General features: G+C 41.8%; 1 protein-coding gene across 1 annotated transcript in view; it reads left to right on the plus strand.

Moving 5' to 3' along the window:
- Positions 1-1359: 1359 nt before the first annotated feature.
- LOC143280779 (transcriptional adapter 2-beta-like) overlaps positions 1360-17668 on the plus strand; it is a 35659-nt gene continuing 19350 nt past the window's right edge. Inside the window, exons 1-10 of the mRNA XM_076585454.1 lie at positions 1360-1571; positions 1699-1758; positions 4216-4316; positions 5304-5344; positions 5885-5935; positions 6400-6456; positions 8367-8470; positions 10347-10419; positions 12929-13088; positions 14100-14179. Of these exons, the coding sequence (XP_076441569.1) occupies positions 1479-1571; positions 1699-1758; positions 4216-4316; positions 5304-5344; positions 5885-5935; positions 6400-6456; positions 8367-8470; positions 10347-10419; positions 12929-13088; positions 14100-14179 (820 nt within the window). The 5' untranslated portion in view covers positions 1360-1478. The remainder of the gene's footprint in view (positions 1572-1698; positions 1759-4215; positions 4317-5303; positions 5345-5884; positions 5936-6399; positions 6457-8366; positions 8471-10346; positions 10420-12928; positions 13089-14099; positions 14180-17668) is intronic.

Genomic DNA, 17668 nt, shown 5'->3' on the forward strand with positions numbered 1-17668 from the left:
GCATCAAAAGTTCCAAACGACAATATTCAATGCAGAAAATAACTTCCCCTTTTATCACCTTGATGTTGGCTTATGCTGTCTGTTGAATTTTTATCATTAAATGATGCAGTTTATCAGTTCACGTGACAGACGAACTGTGGAATGAAAAAAACTGATCGTTGCATCCGTCGGAGACTACGCCAGTCCGACCAACGCGCATTGTTTTGCAGAATGTAATTCGAGCAGCCACATTTTACACGGGCCAGACAAGGTCTGGAAAAAACAAACTATGAACTCAGGATCATTGTGATTGATCTCAGTTTTAAAATTAAGTTTGAACTGAAGCATTTCACGTTCAGAAGTGCTTGGGATGAAGTCAAGTGTTACGTTCAGACACATAACTTTTTAAGCAGATACCAAAATTTATCATTCTTAGTTGTTGCTGGTTGGTTGGTTTGGTTGGTTTGTGGTGTTGTTCTTGTTGTTGTTTTTATTATACTTTTATTACATTTTGTTTTGCTGTCATCCTACACTGCGTAAAATGTCCAGTCAACAAAATTTTATTTACGAAAAATTTACTAATTTACGGAAATCTGTTGTGATTAAAAGAGAAATACAACACAAATACAATACAGTGTTGCCTTCATAAATTCACCTTTGCATGCAGTCAGTATAATAGTGTTTTCATTCTTTATGCAGTGTCATGACTGGTAAGAAACTGGAAAACATTCATAAAAGCAAATTGCGTCTTCTACCAGTTTAGTATAAAATACATGAAATTGAAAATATTTTTCTTTTGACCCCAAAGAATTCACTTACTCTCTGTACTGTGAAATTACAAAGGCAGCACAGGATCATTTTGGTTCGTAAGTTCAATTTTGTTGATAATTTACGCAATGCACAATTTGGAAATACTTCATGCTCTGCTTATTAACGTGTAGTATATAAAGATCTAAATATCTATCATCGGCTGCAGTGTGCAACGCAGAGAGGTATAGTTCATCAACAGCGCGGCAGCAGTCAGTCACATTTATTGTACCGCGCTAAACGCTTTCTGGCAACTTGCGGTCCGCGATTGCGTAAACCGCCTTACGAAGTCTTGCCTTGCGACTCTTTGTTAGGAGCTCTCTCACGACCAGAAGTGTGAAAAATAATTATTAAAAATCAAAATCCAATGATGTTTCAGCCCCCCTACAGCGATAAATTTTATATCAATGTGACCAATATGATTTATTAATTTTATCGTAAAAAGAACGGTTTTGTTTGCTCACATATGGACCAGATTTGCTCAGCGATTGGTTCTCCCTGGTCCACTGAGCTAAATATAGAGCGGAAACGTATGGATATATGGGAAACGTGATGTCACCATGTCCGGTTTGAGGCTGCAAAGGAGGAAAGACCATGTGTGAAAAGCTACGAAGAGCAGTATACCTGGAGCTCTTGACGAAACTTTGACTGCATCTTTTACGAACGATTAACCCGTTGAACAATCATTGATCATGGACTTAGTTTACTGTAATTGTTGCCTGAAAACCCTTTCTGACACGCTCATTCGATGTGTGGAATGCCCCGATTTTGATTTGTGTTTGGAGGCAAGTGCTATACATGTGTTCCGTTTGTTGTGTTTGACAAATCCTTTGATTCACGGAGCGTCAGGTTTTGAACAGTCCATGATAAGTACGTTGAATTATAACTTCGTCCTCTGTTCTTATGTTACAGTGCTTTGCTTGCGGTGTCGAAAGCGGACCACACAAGAAGGAGCACGATTACAAAGTAGAGGTAAGCATTCGGTACGCAGTGATTTGGAAGCCCACCCCGTCATTTACAAAATCAACTCGCCCACTCGTGTATGAGCCAATCATAAATGACTGATACAGTTTGAAGCGAACAACTGAAAGTCTGCCAGATTATGGGTGATTACCATTGGGGGCTTTAATCACAGGGACTACTTGAATATGATTGTCCAACTCCAACATAAATTCCGGAAACATCGATCACCTGCTTCAGCTTAGTTGTTTTTTTTATTAATTTTTTTTTTTTTTACAATAATGAAAAATGAAGAACCAGCAGATCGTTGATAATGAGCATTGTATTGATGCACTTAGATGTTTAAAACATTTTCAATTATGTACAACATAGAAGATATAAAATCATTAGCATGTGTAATAACAAGGACACTACAGGTAAGTCACACACATGGTTTAACTCTTTCAGTCCTTTAACCCTTTCAGCCCTTCAAGATCTGCCTGTGCAGCCCTTCTACTGTCCTAGCCTGGCATGTTTTGGCCCCGCTGCATCAACTGGGAAGGATGCTTCACTTTAGGCAAAATGTTTTAGAAATTGCTGAATCAAAGCTACCAAACTTCATATGACTGAAATCTAATTTTGACACAAGTTGCTGAAGTCTCAAGACTAGCAAGTCTCATTATCCAAATGAGGTGCCACTCCAAAAATTCAAACCTTGCTAAAGCCCCAGTCAGGCTCCTTTGTCTGAAACAGTTGTAAATAGTGGGGCCTCGATCGGAGCCCATCGTCCGGAGTGAGTTAGAACATAAATTATCAGACCAATATATATATATATATATGCTGTGCTCAATAGTCGTCATTGCCTATTAAAGGTAATGCACCAAATCTTTGTGCATGACCAGAAGTGGGCAACAATAAGGCACATTACCAGTAATGGGTAAGGCAGTGTGTGCGCATTATTGATGATGGGTAGGGAGTGGGCAATGTCTGTCACGAGCACATTTTCGCCCTCTCTTCATCTGTGGGGAGGGGGCGCAGCAAATTACTGCTGTTGAGCATTACACATGTTTACAAATATAATGCAATAATGAAAACCAGTAAGGAGGAAGATAAACAACAAACAACATAATGGGTTGTACCTTTTCCCAGGTAGATTAGGGTTAGGGAGTGATGGCCTAGAGGTAACGCGTTCGCCTAGGAAGTGAGAGAATCTGAGCACACTGGTTCGAATCACGGCTGAGCTGCCGATATTTTCTCCCCCTCCACTGGACCTTGAGTGGTGGTCTGGACGCTAGTCATTCAGATGAGACGATAAACCAAGGTTCCCATGTGCAGCATGCACTTAGTGCACGTAAAAGAACCCACAGCAACTAAAGGGTTGTTCCTGGCAAAATTCTGTACAAAAATCCACTTTGATAGGAAAAACAAATACGCACGCAGGAAAAAATACAAAATAATGGGTGGCGCTGTAGTATAGGGACGCGCTCTCCCTGGGGAGAGCAGCCCGAATTTCACACAGAGAAATCTGTTGTGATAAAAAGAAATACAAATACAATAGATAAAGAAATGTTTAACCAGAACATTTACACTGGGAAGATTATTAATGATTTGCATATGAAGGTATACTTCTTTTTCCAGGATGATTGATGTTGATGATGATCACTGACAACAAAGAAAGTTGGCAAAAATCCTAATTCCTGTGTTCCAATATGGAGTTGAACACACAATATTAAATGAAGAATCAGTCAAGAGAAGCCAGAACCTTAAACAGTTTTGAAATTTTATCACTAGTTAGCAGTCATCCAAAACTCCAGCTGTCACTGTCAGAATCCCGTAAAGTTTTATTCAGGGAGCAAGGCGAAGGGAGAGAATGTGCAGATGTTGTGTTCAGGAGTGCTATGGAAAAGAATAGCACAAAACTTGAATGGACTTGCAATTCGATATATTCGAAAAAAAACTTATTCGTATGAAGATCACAGGAACAGGAGTCATGATGGCTGCCGGAAAAAGATGGCGCTAGCTAGCGGGACAAAGGGGAGGTTACCTACTTCTGGGAGGTTATCGGCCATAGTTGCTTTCATTTTCTCCGAATAGGCGGATAGTAGTTTGCACAGGACAGGAATATCAGACCCCTGCTGGAGTCTGCACTAGTTGGGTCACGGTAAGTATGTTGTTTAAACATAATTTTAGATAGAAAATTTCCTTTTATCACTCTTGCTTTGCATGACAGATTTGTGATTCGGAGGGAATGTGGATCAGTGAGCAGATCTGGCTTTTGCCTTTAAGCAGTTTAGACAGTTCCAAAATATAACTGTTTTTTTGTTTTTTTTTTAAATGGCAATAGTTATGATTGCATTTATCAATATTGTATCATACTTATTTTTCATGCTTGTAAAGCTCTTTTTTTTTTCCCCAGACATTCAAGAAAACAAACAACTATATATTGGTTGAGTGTTATTTATTAACTTTGTTTTTGTTATTATGTTGCAGAATGTTAAAAATACCCTGGTCTTTGAGACAGAAAATGCGTGGAGCCTGAATGAAGAACACAAGCTTCTGGTTGCGGTGGAACAATATGGATTTGGCAATTGGTAAATTGATTGATTGATTGATGATTGATGTGGATACTTAAATAGCGCCTATCCTCGGTCAGAGACCAAGCTCTAAGCGCTTTACATACAGGGGGACATTTGCACCACAGGCTGCCTACCTGGGTAGAGCCGACTGACGGCTGCCACTGGGCGCTCATCAATCGTTTCCTGTGTCATTCAATCAGATTTCAGATGCACACGCATACACACTCGGACAGACATGCAACATTTTATGTGTATGACCGTTTTTATTTATTTACCCCGCCATGTAGGCAGCCATACTCCGTTTTCTGGGGTGTGCATTCTGGGTATGTTCATGTTTCCACAACCCACCGAACGCTGACATGGATTACAGGATCTTTAACGTGCGTATTTGATCTTCTGCGTGCGCATACACACGAAGGGGGTTCAGGCACTAGCAGGTCTGCACATATGTTGAATACACATTTGATAACATACTTTCGTTCCCTTACCCGTTTTCACCACAGACTCTTGCTATACAGGTCCATGCATATACACATGCAGATTTGTTTTTGTTTTTTTATGAAAAAAAGAAGAAATATATTTGTGCTGTTGCTAGTATTTTTGCTAGAAAATGATGTCCAAAATTAAAAAAGACATCCATACAGTTTTATAACTCCCCCCCCCCCCTTTCTCTCTCTGTTACCTCTCTCTTTTCAGGTTTACTACCATGAGGGATAAAAATAATGCATAGTAGTTAGGGAAGCAGTTGCAAATTAATCTGTGCTGTTGGGGGCTAGAGACTTTCAGAAAAAATAGGATTTTGTGAATTAATTTCTAGAGCTGATGAGATGGCAAGATATTTTGAACAAAAGTTGGGTTCTGTGATTTTTGTTGTTGATTTTTTAAATGAATTCAGTACTGAAGAACTTAAGACATTGAGAAACAAAGAATTCAAGACGTTGAGAAACCAAGAATTTGTAATCTCTTAAATTCACCGGGTTTTGTTTCTGGGGGTGTTTTCAGGGCACAGGTGGCAGGGCATGTCAAGTCAAGAACAGCTGAAGGTGAGATGACCATTAGTTTATGTTTTTATTTTATTTTGATATTACATTTATTTGTGTTTGATTTATTTATTCCTTGCTGTTTTCTTTACAAAACCCAGGAATTGGTGTACCAAATCATTTCTTGTCTTTGTGGTTGATGATAGTGAAGAAGATATTTGATGTTAGATTCTTAACAGAAAGCAAGGTTACTGAGCTTAGTGGAATAAGTTTAATACCAGGTGGAAAGTTCACAATCCAAAACTGTGGACTGCTGGTCCTAAGACTGCAATGGACTAACCTGTGTGTAAATGTTTACAGGGAATTTGTGTGTGTAGCTGTGTATAGAGAATTTGTGTGTGAAACATCTAGATCTATAGGGAATTTGAGACAGCTGCATTAGGGTAATGCTAATAAAGTTGCTTGATTATAGGGCAGTAAAAAATAATCAAACAAACAAAAAGATTGAAACAATTTATCTTGTGTTCATTTTAAGTTCATTTTTATGTGACATGAAATGTGTTTGTGTTCAGGAATAACATTCTTTGTTTTTTTCTTTTTCAGCCTGTGAGGAGCACTTTTGTGCGTACTATGTAAATGGCAACATTGGGAAAGGTATGGTAGATTTAGCGGCTGTTGGTATTGTGTGAACATGTCTGTTTTTATATTATTTCTCTGTTTGTGTAAACAATCTATTCTTATTTCATTTCTCTATAACTTTTTTTCACATCTTAAGTCATTTTTTCGTAACATTTTATTCAGACATTTTGGGATTTTCTTTTTCTAGAGGAATAGATGACCTGTTCACATATTGTAATGATTGACTCTCGTTTATATTATGATTTATTGGATGACATCGTAGTCAGATCAGTTATGATAACTGTATCTTTAGAGCTACTAAGGCAGTTGTTTCTGAGAAAAGATATTCAGATACTCATGCTTTGTACTTGTGTCTTATATTTTCTGGAGGAAAAAAAATTGAGGTTCTTGTCTGTTGACTGAAATGTATATGTTGTGGTCAAATGTACAAGACAGTATACCATTATTCAGCTTACTGCAAGTTGAAAATACTGTTGCAGCGACTTTTCCCTCAGAAACAAGCAGCAGGATGGTGGATTACTCCTGCCCAGAAGGAGGTGAGTCTCTCCCTGTGGCCTGTTGAGAATATTCCTGTGTTGGTCTTGTATATTCTTGTGTGGGTTTCATTGAAATTAATGTGTGTGATGATGGGCGCAGTAGCCGAGTGGTTAAAGCGTTGGACTGTCAATCTGAGGGTCCCAGGTTCGAATCACGGTGACGGCGCCTGGTGGGTAAAGGGTGGAGATTTTTACGATCTCCCAGGTCAACATATGTGCAGACCTGCTAGTGCCTGAACCCCCTTCGTGTGTACATGCAAGCAGAAGATCAGATACGCACGTTAAAGATCCTGTCATCCATGTCAGCATTCGGTGGGTTATGGAAACAAGAACATACCCAGCATGCACCCCCCCCCCCCGAAAACGGAGTATGGCAGCCTACATGGCGGGGTAAAAATGGTCGTACACGTAAAAGCCCACTCGTGTGCATACGAGTGAACGCAGAAGAAGAAGAAGAATGTGTGTGATATATTGTGTGAGCATTTATGGTATTGTAAACAAGTGAGATTCCTGGTGTTGCCATACTGAATGAACATTCCCTTTGTAAGTTGTACTGCTTGTAGTCTGTGCCACTATCATAGTTTCAGAGTTTAACTCACTCAGTACGGCCAGTCCTCTCTTCTCCTCTACACAGACCCCTCGATGTCCAGTGGGTGTCTGAATGACCCAACCTTTAGCTTCCGTCATAAGAATTGTGGTATTCTTTGTCAACATTCACCTCTTCAGTATAAGAGCCTTCCTCCTGCAATATTTTGATGATGGTAATTGGGGTGAAACGCTGTTAACGTTGTCTCTTTCGCCGTTCGTATGGAGAGAGTTAATCCTGTCCTGAATGTATTGTATACCAGTTAGTGGTCAGTCTGGAATGAAATACTTTGTTTAAAATGGGGCATGATAGACCGCTTTGACCCATCTTTCTTGCTGAACCATCATCAGTAAGAAATGACAAGTTTCACAGCATGTCTTTGGTCATTCATTCAGTTTACCAATATCATGTAAAATATGTGTGGGCTTCTGCAAAGGGACTGTCAGATATTCATGAAGCAGCGTTGTGATATATGTCTGCACGCATGCATCTCATTAAAATGGGGTTAACAGGGCTTAGATGAGGACAGTTTGATTTTGAGTTTATGTTCTCTGCATCATTCAGTGTCACATCAGGCATTCAGCAGTTGATTGTTTGCAAGATGGAAAACACAACACAACAAAAATGGCATTTGTTTTTTTAAATAGCAGGGAGTTGAGAAGTTGCCACAAAAAAAAAGAGAGTTTGCAACTTCTGAAAATGGTGCGAAGGTTGATTAACCCTTTAGCTGCCAGGAAAATAAGATATAAGTGAAGTCTATTTGCCAGGGTTTTTTTTTCACAAAAAACGGGTATAAATTTCCAAAAAAATTTTGTGCTGTTTGTTATTTGAGAAAGACCCATAAAAATATATTTTTTCTGAAAGGTAAATGAATAAAGAATACAAAACAAATGTTTTCCCATTTCAAATATTTTTAGTGACATGCTGTTGTTTTGAAATCAGTGTTTTGTTTTTTTGTCACATTTTCAACTCTTTGATGTTCCTGATTTTAGAGACTGTTCCTGTTTCGCCTCCAAACCTTGTATTGAGAAAAATATTATATGCTTTGGGCACCAGTGCTTTGAAGTGAGGTGCTTTTTGGATGGTGTTCCAGCTTGATTTTCCCTTTGTTGTTTTTCTTTCAAATTTTTTTTTTTTTTTGTTGCTTTTTATTTCTAATTTCTTCACAGCGATGATACTAAATGAGACCGGAAAAAGTGCTGTGGTGGTACAGCCGTGATTGATGGTGCCGCCCTTTCATTGCTGTTTTGTGAATACAGTTTTTAAGATGGTAGAATGCTGTTGTAGTGTAGTGTTCATGATGTTTGTGTTCTTTTCCCATCAGGGCCACTGTCTCCAGAGACTGTCCACCCTCTGCCTCCCATGGACATGGCTCTTCAGGAGCAGCAGGAGCTGGGATACATGCCCCTCAGAAATGATTTTGAACGGGTGAGTATTGCCATTAGTGGAGATGATTGGGTCAGGTGATTGGGTCAGGGTAGTGGGTTTTGTGTCCGTGAGCCTTTTAGCAACATTGATGTAGATTTCATGCCATGAGCATTTCAAGATAAAAGTAACTACTCAGCAGGTAATTTCAAATACAACTGAAACGGTGAAACCAGCTGTGTAATTCTGACCCGTTTCTCCTTTAGAAACAGTAACCATGGGTAACCAGCTGTGTAATTCTGACCCGTTTCTCCTTTAGAAACAGTACCATGGGTAACCAGCTGTGTAATTCTGACCTGTTTCTCCTTTAGAAACAGTACCATGGGTAACCAGCTGTGTAATTCTGACCCGTTTCTCCTTTAGAAACAGTAACCATGGGTAACCAGCTGTGTAATTCTGACCCGTTTCTCCTTTAGAAACAGTACCATGGTTAACCAGCTGTGTAATTCTGACCTGTTTCTCCTTTAGAAACAGTACCATGGGTAACCAGCTCTGTAATTCTGACCTGTTTCTCCTTTAGAAACAGTACCATGGGTAACCAGCTGTGTAATTCTGACCCGTTTCTCCTTTAGAAACAGTACCATGGGTAACCAGCTGTGTAATTCTGACCTGTTTCTCCTTTAGAAACAGTACCATGGGTAACCAGCTGTGTAATTCTGACCCGTTTCTCCTTTAGAAACAGTACCATGGGTGAATTTTCTAACTTGCACTTTTGACAGTACGTTTAACCCTTTCGCTGCCAGGAAAATAAGATTTAAGTGAAATCTGTTTGCCAGGGGTTTTTTTTCACAAAAAAACGGGTATATATTTTCAAAAAATTCTGTGCTCTTTGTTATTGGAGAAAGCCCCATAAAAGTATATATTTTATGACAGGTAAATGAATAAAGAATACAAAACACATGATGTTTTCCCATTTTAACTATTTTCAGTGACATGCTGTTGTTTTGAAATCAGTGTTTTGTTTTTTGTCACATTTTCGACTTGTTCATTACCAACATTAGTCAGGTAATTTGCACTAAAATACCATTTTTTCTGGACAAATGGATAATACTTGCACACACAAACTATACTAGAATAACCACAATGAAAAAAAAGAAAAGACAATACATACTTTATTGGTGACCTCTCCAAGTGATAATATGGATGTGAGGCCACACCCCCTCGGTCTCCACCCCCCTCCTCTTCACCCCTCTCACACACCGTCACATCATCCAGCTCTCATCAGATCGTGTTGGCTGAGTGCCAAGAAAATCGCTCACACTGCGTCCTGCTAAAAATTGTGTTACTTTGTGTCGTCTGCTTGGGCTGTAAAGTCAGCATCACTCACAGATGGTCATGTCTTGGCCAGTTTCTTCATTGCTCCCTTTATTTTCTATCAAATCATCCCACAAAAGTTCATCACTGTCTTCTCCTTCGAATTTACACTTCAGTTCTTTCAGAGCATCAGCTAAAGAAAGCAATCCTGGTTGGTTTCATGCAACCACGATCGCATGTCTTGAGCATGGCGTCCGACATTTTGTTGAGCTAGCGAGGAGAGGAGCCAGGCAAACTGACAATAATCTAACCAAAACGTTCAAATAAAAGACTGCCTCTTGACGTAGATGGGGTTTCTAGTTATGAATAGAATCTAGAAAGATTCCCCAAGCCAAAGCTACTAGCATTTTTGTCAACGAACTCAATGCAGAGCAGGGAAAAGTCAGAATATTTCGATGACAAGTTATCTCATCATTGTGACAGCGAAGCGTACATGCTTGCGATGATGAGTTATTTCGTCATATAGGCAGCCTAGGAGTTAAAATGAAGATTAGATGGAGATATTACTAACTGTACGTTGTTTTATGCTCTTTTCAAAGATAGCGTATGTACTTTTGTGTTCCAGGAGTGTTTCAATGCGGCAGAAAGTGCTATCAGTGGGTTATCCATCAGTGCTGATGATGACGACTTGGATGTTGGTGAGTTTGTTGTCTTGTCTTTCTTTTCTGCTTCCATCATTTCTCTCTCTCCATTTTTGCCATTCCCTTTCCTCTTATGGCCCCTGTCTTCGCCTGTCCCTTCTGAAAAAAATGTTGTTAGCCCAAAACTGCTAGCTGATATGGTTTTGTTAAGGAGCTGGTCCTTTGTCATACTAAAATGAATTCAACTGGCTTTATAAGGGAGCAGAATAAACTTGTAGAGGTCGGGGTTATGGGTTTTTTCACAGCTGTCAGTTCCATCTTAACTCTCTCCATACGAACGGCGAAAGAGACGACGTTAACAGCGTTTCACCCCAATTACCGTCATCAAAATATTGCAAGCGGAAGACTCTTATACTGAAGAGGTGAATGTTGACAAAGAATACCACAATTCTGACAACGGAAGCTAAAGGTTGGGTCATTCAGACACCCACTGGACATCCGAGGGATCTGTGTAGAGGAGAAGAGAGGACTGGCCGTACTGAGTGAGTTAATGTCTTATTTAAGCCACCTCAGTTCAAGGAGTCAGAAGTGAAAAGGCACATAAAAAGGTGTTGTAGTGGTTTTATTTGAAAGAAAACAAGGTTGATAAAAGAGGGGCAAGAAAAAAAACTGATATTTTTTTCATGTGTAATTGAAAGGAAATTTTCTATCTAAAATTACGTTTAAATAACATACTTACCGTGACCCAAATTTAAGACCCTCCCAGCCTCCCCGCTTCCTGTTCTCCCTACTGGCTGCGCTGGTGATGGCATATTGCCGTCAAAAGAGGGCGCTAGCCAGGGGGACAAAGGGGAGGTTACCTACTTCCGGGAGGTTATCGGCTGTAGTTGCTTTCGTTTTCTCCGCATAGGCGGATAGTAGTTTGCACAGGACAGGAATGTCAGACCCCTGCCGGAGTCTGCACTGGTTGGGTCACGGTAAGTATGTTATTTAAACGTAATTTTAGATAGAAAATTTCCTTTAAATTCAGAAGGTGTGTAGCTTAGCAATCCTGATAGGTTTGACGGCAAATTTTAAATTTTTGATGTGTGTAACTGAAAGGCACTATTTTTTTTTCTTTTTTTGTAATTGGAAAAAATTGAATATTCTGTTTCATAAAAGGATCAAATTTGTTTGAAGAGGAATAATGAATTTGGATGGTGGATGTTGACTTCGTGGAAGCATCATGTTCATCCTGTGAACAGAGATTCCAGTTCTCTCAGTCTTTTGTTTATTTCCTCCTAGGGCATAATACACAACTTGCTGTCTTGTTCTTTGTCCTGTGTATCTGTGAATAAAAAAGACACGCTTGGATTTATCACACGGTAATGGCCAGATCAGAATCGGCATCATTATAATCAAGAGTATTGTCGAGCATCCCTGACTGTTGGTTCAGCATTGATAAACAAATCCCCAAACAAAGTCTGACATAATGTAAAATACTTGTTGTCTCATCACCAAACAAAGACTGACATAATGTAAAATACTTGTTGTCTCATCCCCAAACAAAGACTGACATAATGTAAAATACTTGTTGTCTCATCCCCAAACTAACTCTGACATTGTGTAAAATACTTGTTGTCTCATCCCCAAACAAAGTCTGACATAATGTAAAATACTTGTTGTCTCATCCCCAAACAAAGTCTGACATAATGTAAAATACTCGTTGTCTCATCCCCAAACAAAGACTGACATACATGTAAAATACTTGTTGTCTCATCCCCAAACTAACTCTGACATAATGTAAAATACTTGTTGTCTCATCCCCAAACTAACTCTGACATAATGTAAAGTACTCGTTGTCTCATCCCCAAACTAACTCTGACATAATGTAAAATACTTGTTGTCTCATCCCCAAACAAAGACTGACATAATGTAAAATACTTGTTGTCTCATCCCCAAACAAAGTCTGACATACATGTAAAATACTTGTTGTCTCATCCCCAAACAAAGACTGACATACATGTAAAATACGTGTTGTCTCATCCCCAAACTAACTCTGACATACTATAAAATACGTGTTGTCTCATCACCAAACAAGGACTGACATAATGTAAAATACTTGTTGTCTCACCCTCAAAGACTGACATACATGTAAAATACTGGTTGTCTCACCCTCAAACAAAGACTGACATACATGTAAAATACTGGTTGTCTCATCCCCAAACTAACTCTGACATACTATAAAATACGTGTTGTCTCATCACCAAACAAGGACTGACATAATGTAAAATACTTGTTGTCTCACCCTCAAACAAAGACTGACATACATGTAAAATGCTGGTTGTCTCAGGCGAAAGATAAAGAGCAGTTGATGGGCGCTGTGGATAGGTGCTGCTGTTAGGATATAACATGAATACCATTACGTATCTTGTTTCGAAAATTAAACTGGCGTCTCGGCCATTTTGACTCTACCATGTGACTGAGCATGAAGGTGATGGTTGCAAGAAAAAAAAAACTTTACTAGAGCGGATACTTTTGTCACGTGGAGTGAACTGTGATATTCTCTACATTTCTCTTCCGACAGAAATGAAGCTTTGCTCTGTGAGCAAGTACCGTATGCAGCTGCATGAGCGAGTGCGCTGGAAACGAACAGCACGAAACCACCGCTTGATCTCCACCTCTCTTATACCTGGCAAAAACTGCAGAACACCAGGGGCTAAACGAAAAGGCTTTCAGGAGGACGGGTAAGTCATGCTACACGTACAGCTTGGCATTAGGTGGTGTACAGGGATGTGGGTTAGCGTGAGACATTGTTAGCATTATACGTTGTACAGGGATGTGGGTTAGCGTGAGACATTGTTAGCATTATACGTTGTACAGGGATGTGGGTTAGCGTGAGACATTGTTAGCATTATACGTTGTACAGGGATGTGGGTTAGCGTGAGACATTGTTAGCATTATATGTTGTACAGGGATGTGGGTTAGCGTGAGACATTGTTAGCATTATATGTTGTACCGGGATGTGGGTTAGCATTGTACGTTGTACAGGGATGTGGGTTAGCATTATATGTTGTACAGGGATGTGGGTTAGCATTAGACACTGTTAGCATTATACGTTGTACAGGGATGTGGGTTAGCATTAGACACTGTTAGCATTATACGTTGTACAGGGATGTGGAATAGCATTAGATGTTCTACACATATGTGGATTAGCAATAGGTGTTGTACAGAGATGTGGGTTAGCATTAGGTGTTGTACAGAGATGTGGGTTAGCATTAGGTGTTGTAAAGATATGTGCGTTAACAATAGTTGTACAGAGATGTGCATTAGCATTAGATGTTGTACAGAGATGTGGGTTAGCATCAGACGTTGTACAGAGAGCGTGGCTTAGCCAGAGATTTGTTTTGATGAATACCTTCCCAGCTGCTTGTTATTTTGTAAATAGCACTGTAAATTGTAAAAGTTTTCAAGATTTTGTTTTGTCAAAAATGTATGATTTGGTCTCCAGTTTCCAGAAAATATTTTGTGTGGCCTGATTCATAAAAAAAACCTGATTATTCAGTTTTGTCTGTCAGGACAGGAAAAAAATTGTTTTATTTTATTCAAATGAAATTTTGCATCCTTATTACAATATTAGAAAGTGAAGGTTGAGCAGGGCGGACGACATGTCCATGCACATGATGACTTGCACATACAAAGCATGCATCATTACTCATTTGTTAAGGAACATGCTTTTACCCGTGTTTGATGTGCAGGCATGCAGCGGAAAGAATGAAGGTATTTGCCCAGTTGCAGACAACTGCTGAACATGAGCGACTGCAAGAAGTTTTGTGTGGTAAGTGTCTGCTTCTTTGTGGTCACATATAGGACCACCTGTCCTCAAATGCTGTCGAGATGTTTTGTAGACCTGTTTACCAGTACGGTTCTGGTGTGATTTGTACTCAGTTTTGACTTGGAGTGCGCTAAGATAGATTTTGGTGTCATATACTGTACCATGTCAAACTGATGCAAACTAGGCCTATTGGTTTGCTCTGCTTGGCCAAATTTCGCGCGGCTAACGGTGAAAAGACGGGCCCACCCGCTCTCAGCCAATCAAACGCCTCTAAAAACTATAAGCGCTTAATCATTCCCTTTGGCCAAGGCTCTCCACGCCATCTTGTCGGGTTTACGCTCTGTCTCGTCTTACGCTTTTTTCGGCTGTTCAGCGTATCCTTTTGGCCTTATTTTGTTGCATGCGGCTTGTGTTTATTGTATTCTTACATTCTGTGTACTCGATTCGACTCGGCACCCTCGATTCGTTCGATTTTTTCTGCCTCTAAGTCGATCCTGTCTTTCCTTTCTCTGTTGGGGGTCGGATTTTCGCTGGGTGCCTAAGATAGATATCAGTATGACTCTTGTGGAAAGAAACGAAAAAAAAGAAATGTTTTGGCTAACCAGAGGGTCCACAACTACACAGTGGAGAAAAGATAGTGCGGCACTGTTCGCCCTGCCATTGAGCTTTGCATCTTCCAGATCTATGCTTGTTGGGGGCCCTGCAAAGTCCGTTTGTGGAGCAGTGTTGAGGCTGCTTTTGGCCGCTTCAAAAGATCACTGCCAGTGCCTGCCCGTTGGTGATACATAATGGCCACTGAGACCTGTGTGTAGTCATTCCAAGTGGGCAGCCTGTGTGGATAGCTGTGCCCGTCTTCCTCCCTTCCCCCCTTCCTCCGCCACCACCTCCCCTTTCCTCTTTCAACTGGCAGAGCTGTCAGAATCACTGCTGCACAATCCCCTCACCACCCTTCCTCCGCCACCACCTCCCCTTTCCTCTTTCAACTGGCAGAGCTGTCAGAATCACTGCTGCACAATCCTCTCCCCCCCCCCCTTCCTCCGCCACCACCTCCCGTTTCCTCTTTCAACTGGCAGAGCTATCAGAATCACTGCTGCACAATCCCCTCACCACCCTTTCTCCGCCACCACCTCCCTCTTCCTCTTTCAACTGGCAGAGCTGTCAGAATCACTGCTGTGCAATCCCCCCCATACCCCCTTTCTCCACCACCACCTCCCTCTTCCTCTTTCAACTGGCAGAGCTGTCAGAATCACTGCTGTGCAATCCCCTCCCCCCCTTCCTCCACCACCACCTCCCTCTTCCTCTTTCAACTGGCAGAGCTGTCAGAATCACTGCTGCGCATCCTACCCCACCATTCCTCTGCCACAACTCCTTTCTCATTTTGCACTAGCAATTGAAGTGAAGTGACAGCGACGACTGCCATGCACAATACTGCACACACATGCCCATTACTCCTGCTTACGAACCTGCCTTTACCTCGTGTTTGACTGCAGCATGCAGCGAAAGATGAAGTATTGCCTTGCAGACAATGCGACAACGACGCAGAATTTGTGGAAGTCCGCTCTTTTGTCACATAGACCACCTTCCCATCTTCAGTGTTTGTAGACCTGTCAGTACGTCTGTCGATTATCATTTGACTTGGGTGCTAAATAGATTGGGCACCTACTGTACCCATGTCAACTAGCACAACTAGCCATTGTTGCCTCTTTGGCAATTGCGGCGTAACAGTGAAAAACTGCGCCCACCCTCCCCAGCCTCAACCCCTTAAAAACTCAGGCGCTTACATCATTCCTTTGCAAGGCTCTTCCACGCAATCTTGTCGGTACATCCTGCTCTCACACGCTTTTTTCCGCGTTCAGCGTTCCTTTGCCTTATTTTGTGCATGGCTTGTGTTATGTAATTCTAATTCGTGACTCGCAATCGACTCGCACCCCGATTCTCGTTTTTTCTGCCCAAGCGATCCGTCTTCCTCTTTCACTGTGGGCATTCGCTGTGCCTAAGTAGAATCAGTATGCTTTGGAAAGAACGAACAAAAAGATTTGCTCACCACAGCTCCTCCTACAACTCACGAGTGACCTGCCCGTTGGTGATACATAATGGCCACTGAGACCTGTGTGTAGTCATTCCAAGTGGGCAGCCTGTGTGGATAGCTGTGCCCGTCTTCCTCCCTGCCCCCCCTTCCTCCGCCACCACCTCCCTCTTCCTCTTTCAACTGGCGGAGCTGTCAGAATCACTGCTGTGCAATCCCCTCCCCCCCCTTCCTCCACCACCACCTCCCTCTTCCTCTTTCAACTGGCAGAGCTGTCAGAATCACTGCTGTGCAATCCCCTCCCCCCCCCCCCCCCCTTCCTCCGCCACCACCTTCCCTTTCCTCTTTCAACTGGCAGAGCTGTCAGAATCACTGCTGCGCAATCCCCTCCATACCCCTTTTCTCTGCCACCACCTCCCTCTTCCTCTTTCAACTGGCAGAACTGTCAGAATCACTGCTGTGCAATCCCCTCCCCCCCCTCCCCCCCCTCCCTCCGCCACCACCTCCCCTTTCCTCTTTCAACTGGCAGAGCTGTCAGAATCACTGCTGCGCAATCCCCTCCCCCCCTTCCTCTGCCACCACCTCCCTCTTCCTCTTTCAACTGGCAGAGCTGTCAGAATCACTGCTGCACAATCCCCCCCCCCCTTCCTCCGCCACCACCTTCCCTTTCCTCTTTCAACTGGCAGAGCTGTCAGAATCACTGCTGCGCAATCCCCTCCCCCCCCTTTCTCCGCCACCACCTCCCTCTTTCAACTGGCAGAGCTGTCAGAATCACTGCTGCACAATCCCCTCCCCCCCACCCCTCCACCCCGCTATGATAGCTCTCAGATTTTAGGCCTGTCCTTAAATCATTGTTTGGTGTCATATACTGTACCATGTCAAACTGATGCAAACTAGGCCTATCGGTTTGCTCTGCTTGGCTAAATTTTGTGCGGCTAACAGTGAAAAGACGAGCCGTCTTGCCCGGTCCGCTCTTAGCCAATCAAACGCCTCTAAAAGCTATAAGCGCTGAATCATTCCTTTGGCCAAGGCTCTCTTTGCCATCTTGTCAGGTTTACGCTCTGTCTCGTCTTACGCTTGTTTTGGTTATTAATGTCCTTAAATCATTGTTCTGTTTTGTGGTGTGTGTGTTTGATGCATGAAAGTTTCTGAAAGGTGGGTGAGTACAAAGCCCTCGTCCTGGCAAGTGAATTACCCACTCAGTTGCCCTCCTAGGCAAGTGAAAAACAGTAAATGTTGACCCAGGCTAGACAATGGGCGCAATAGCCATGTGGTTAAAGCGTTGGACTGTCAATCTGAGGGTCCTGGGTTTGAATCATGGTGACGGTGCCTGGTGGGTAAAGGGTGGAGATTTTTACGATCTCCCAGGTCAACATATGTGCAGACCTGTTAGTGCCTGAACCCCCTTCGTGTGTATATGCAAGCAGAAGATCAAATACGTACGTTATAGATCCTGTAATCCATGT

The sequence above is a fragment of the Babylonia areolata genome, chromosome 4, assembly GCF_041734735.1.
Source record: "Babylonia areolata isolate BAREFJ2019XMU chromosome 4, ASM4173473v1, whole genome shotgun sequence".
Lineage (NCBI taxonomy): Eukaryota > Metazoa > Mollusca > Gastropoda > Neogastropoda > Buccinidae > Babylonia > Babylonia areolata.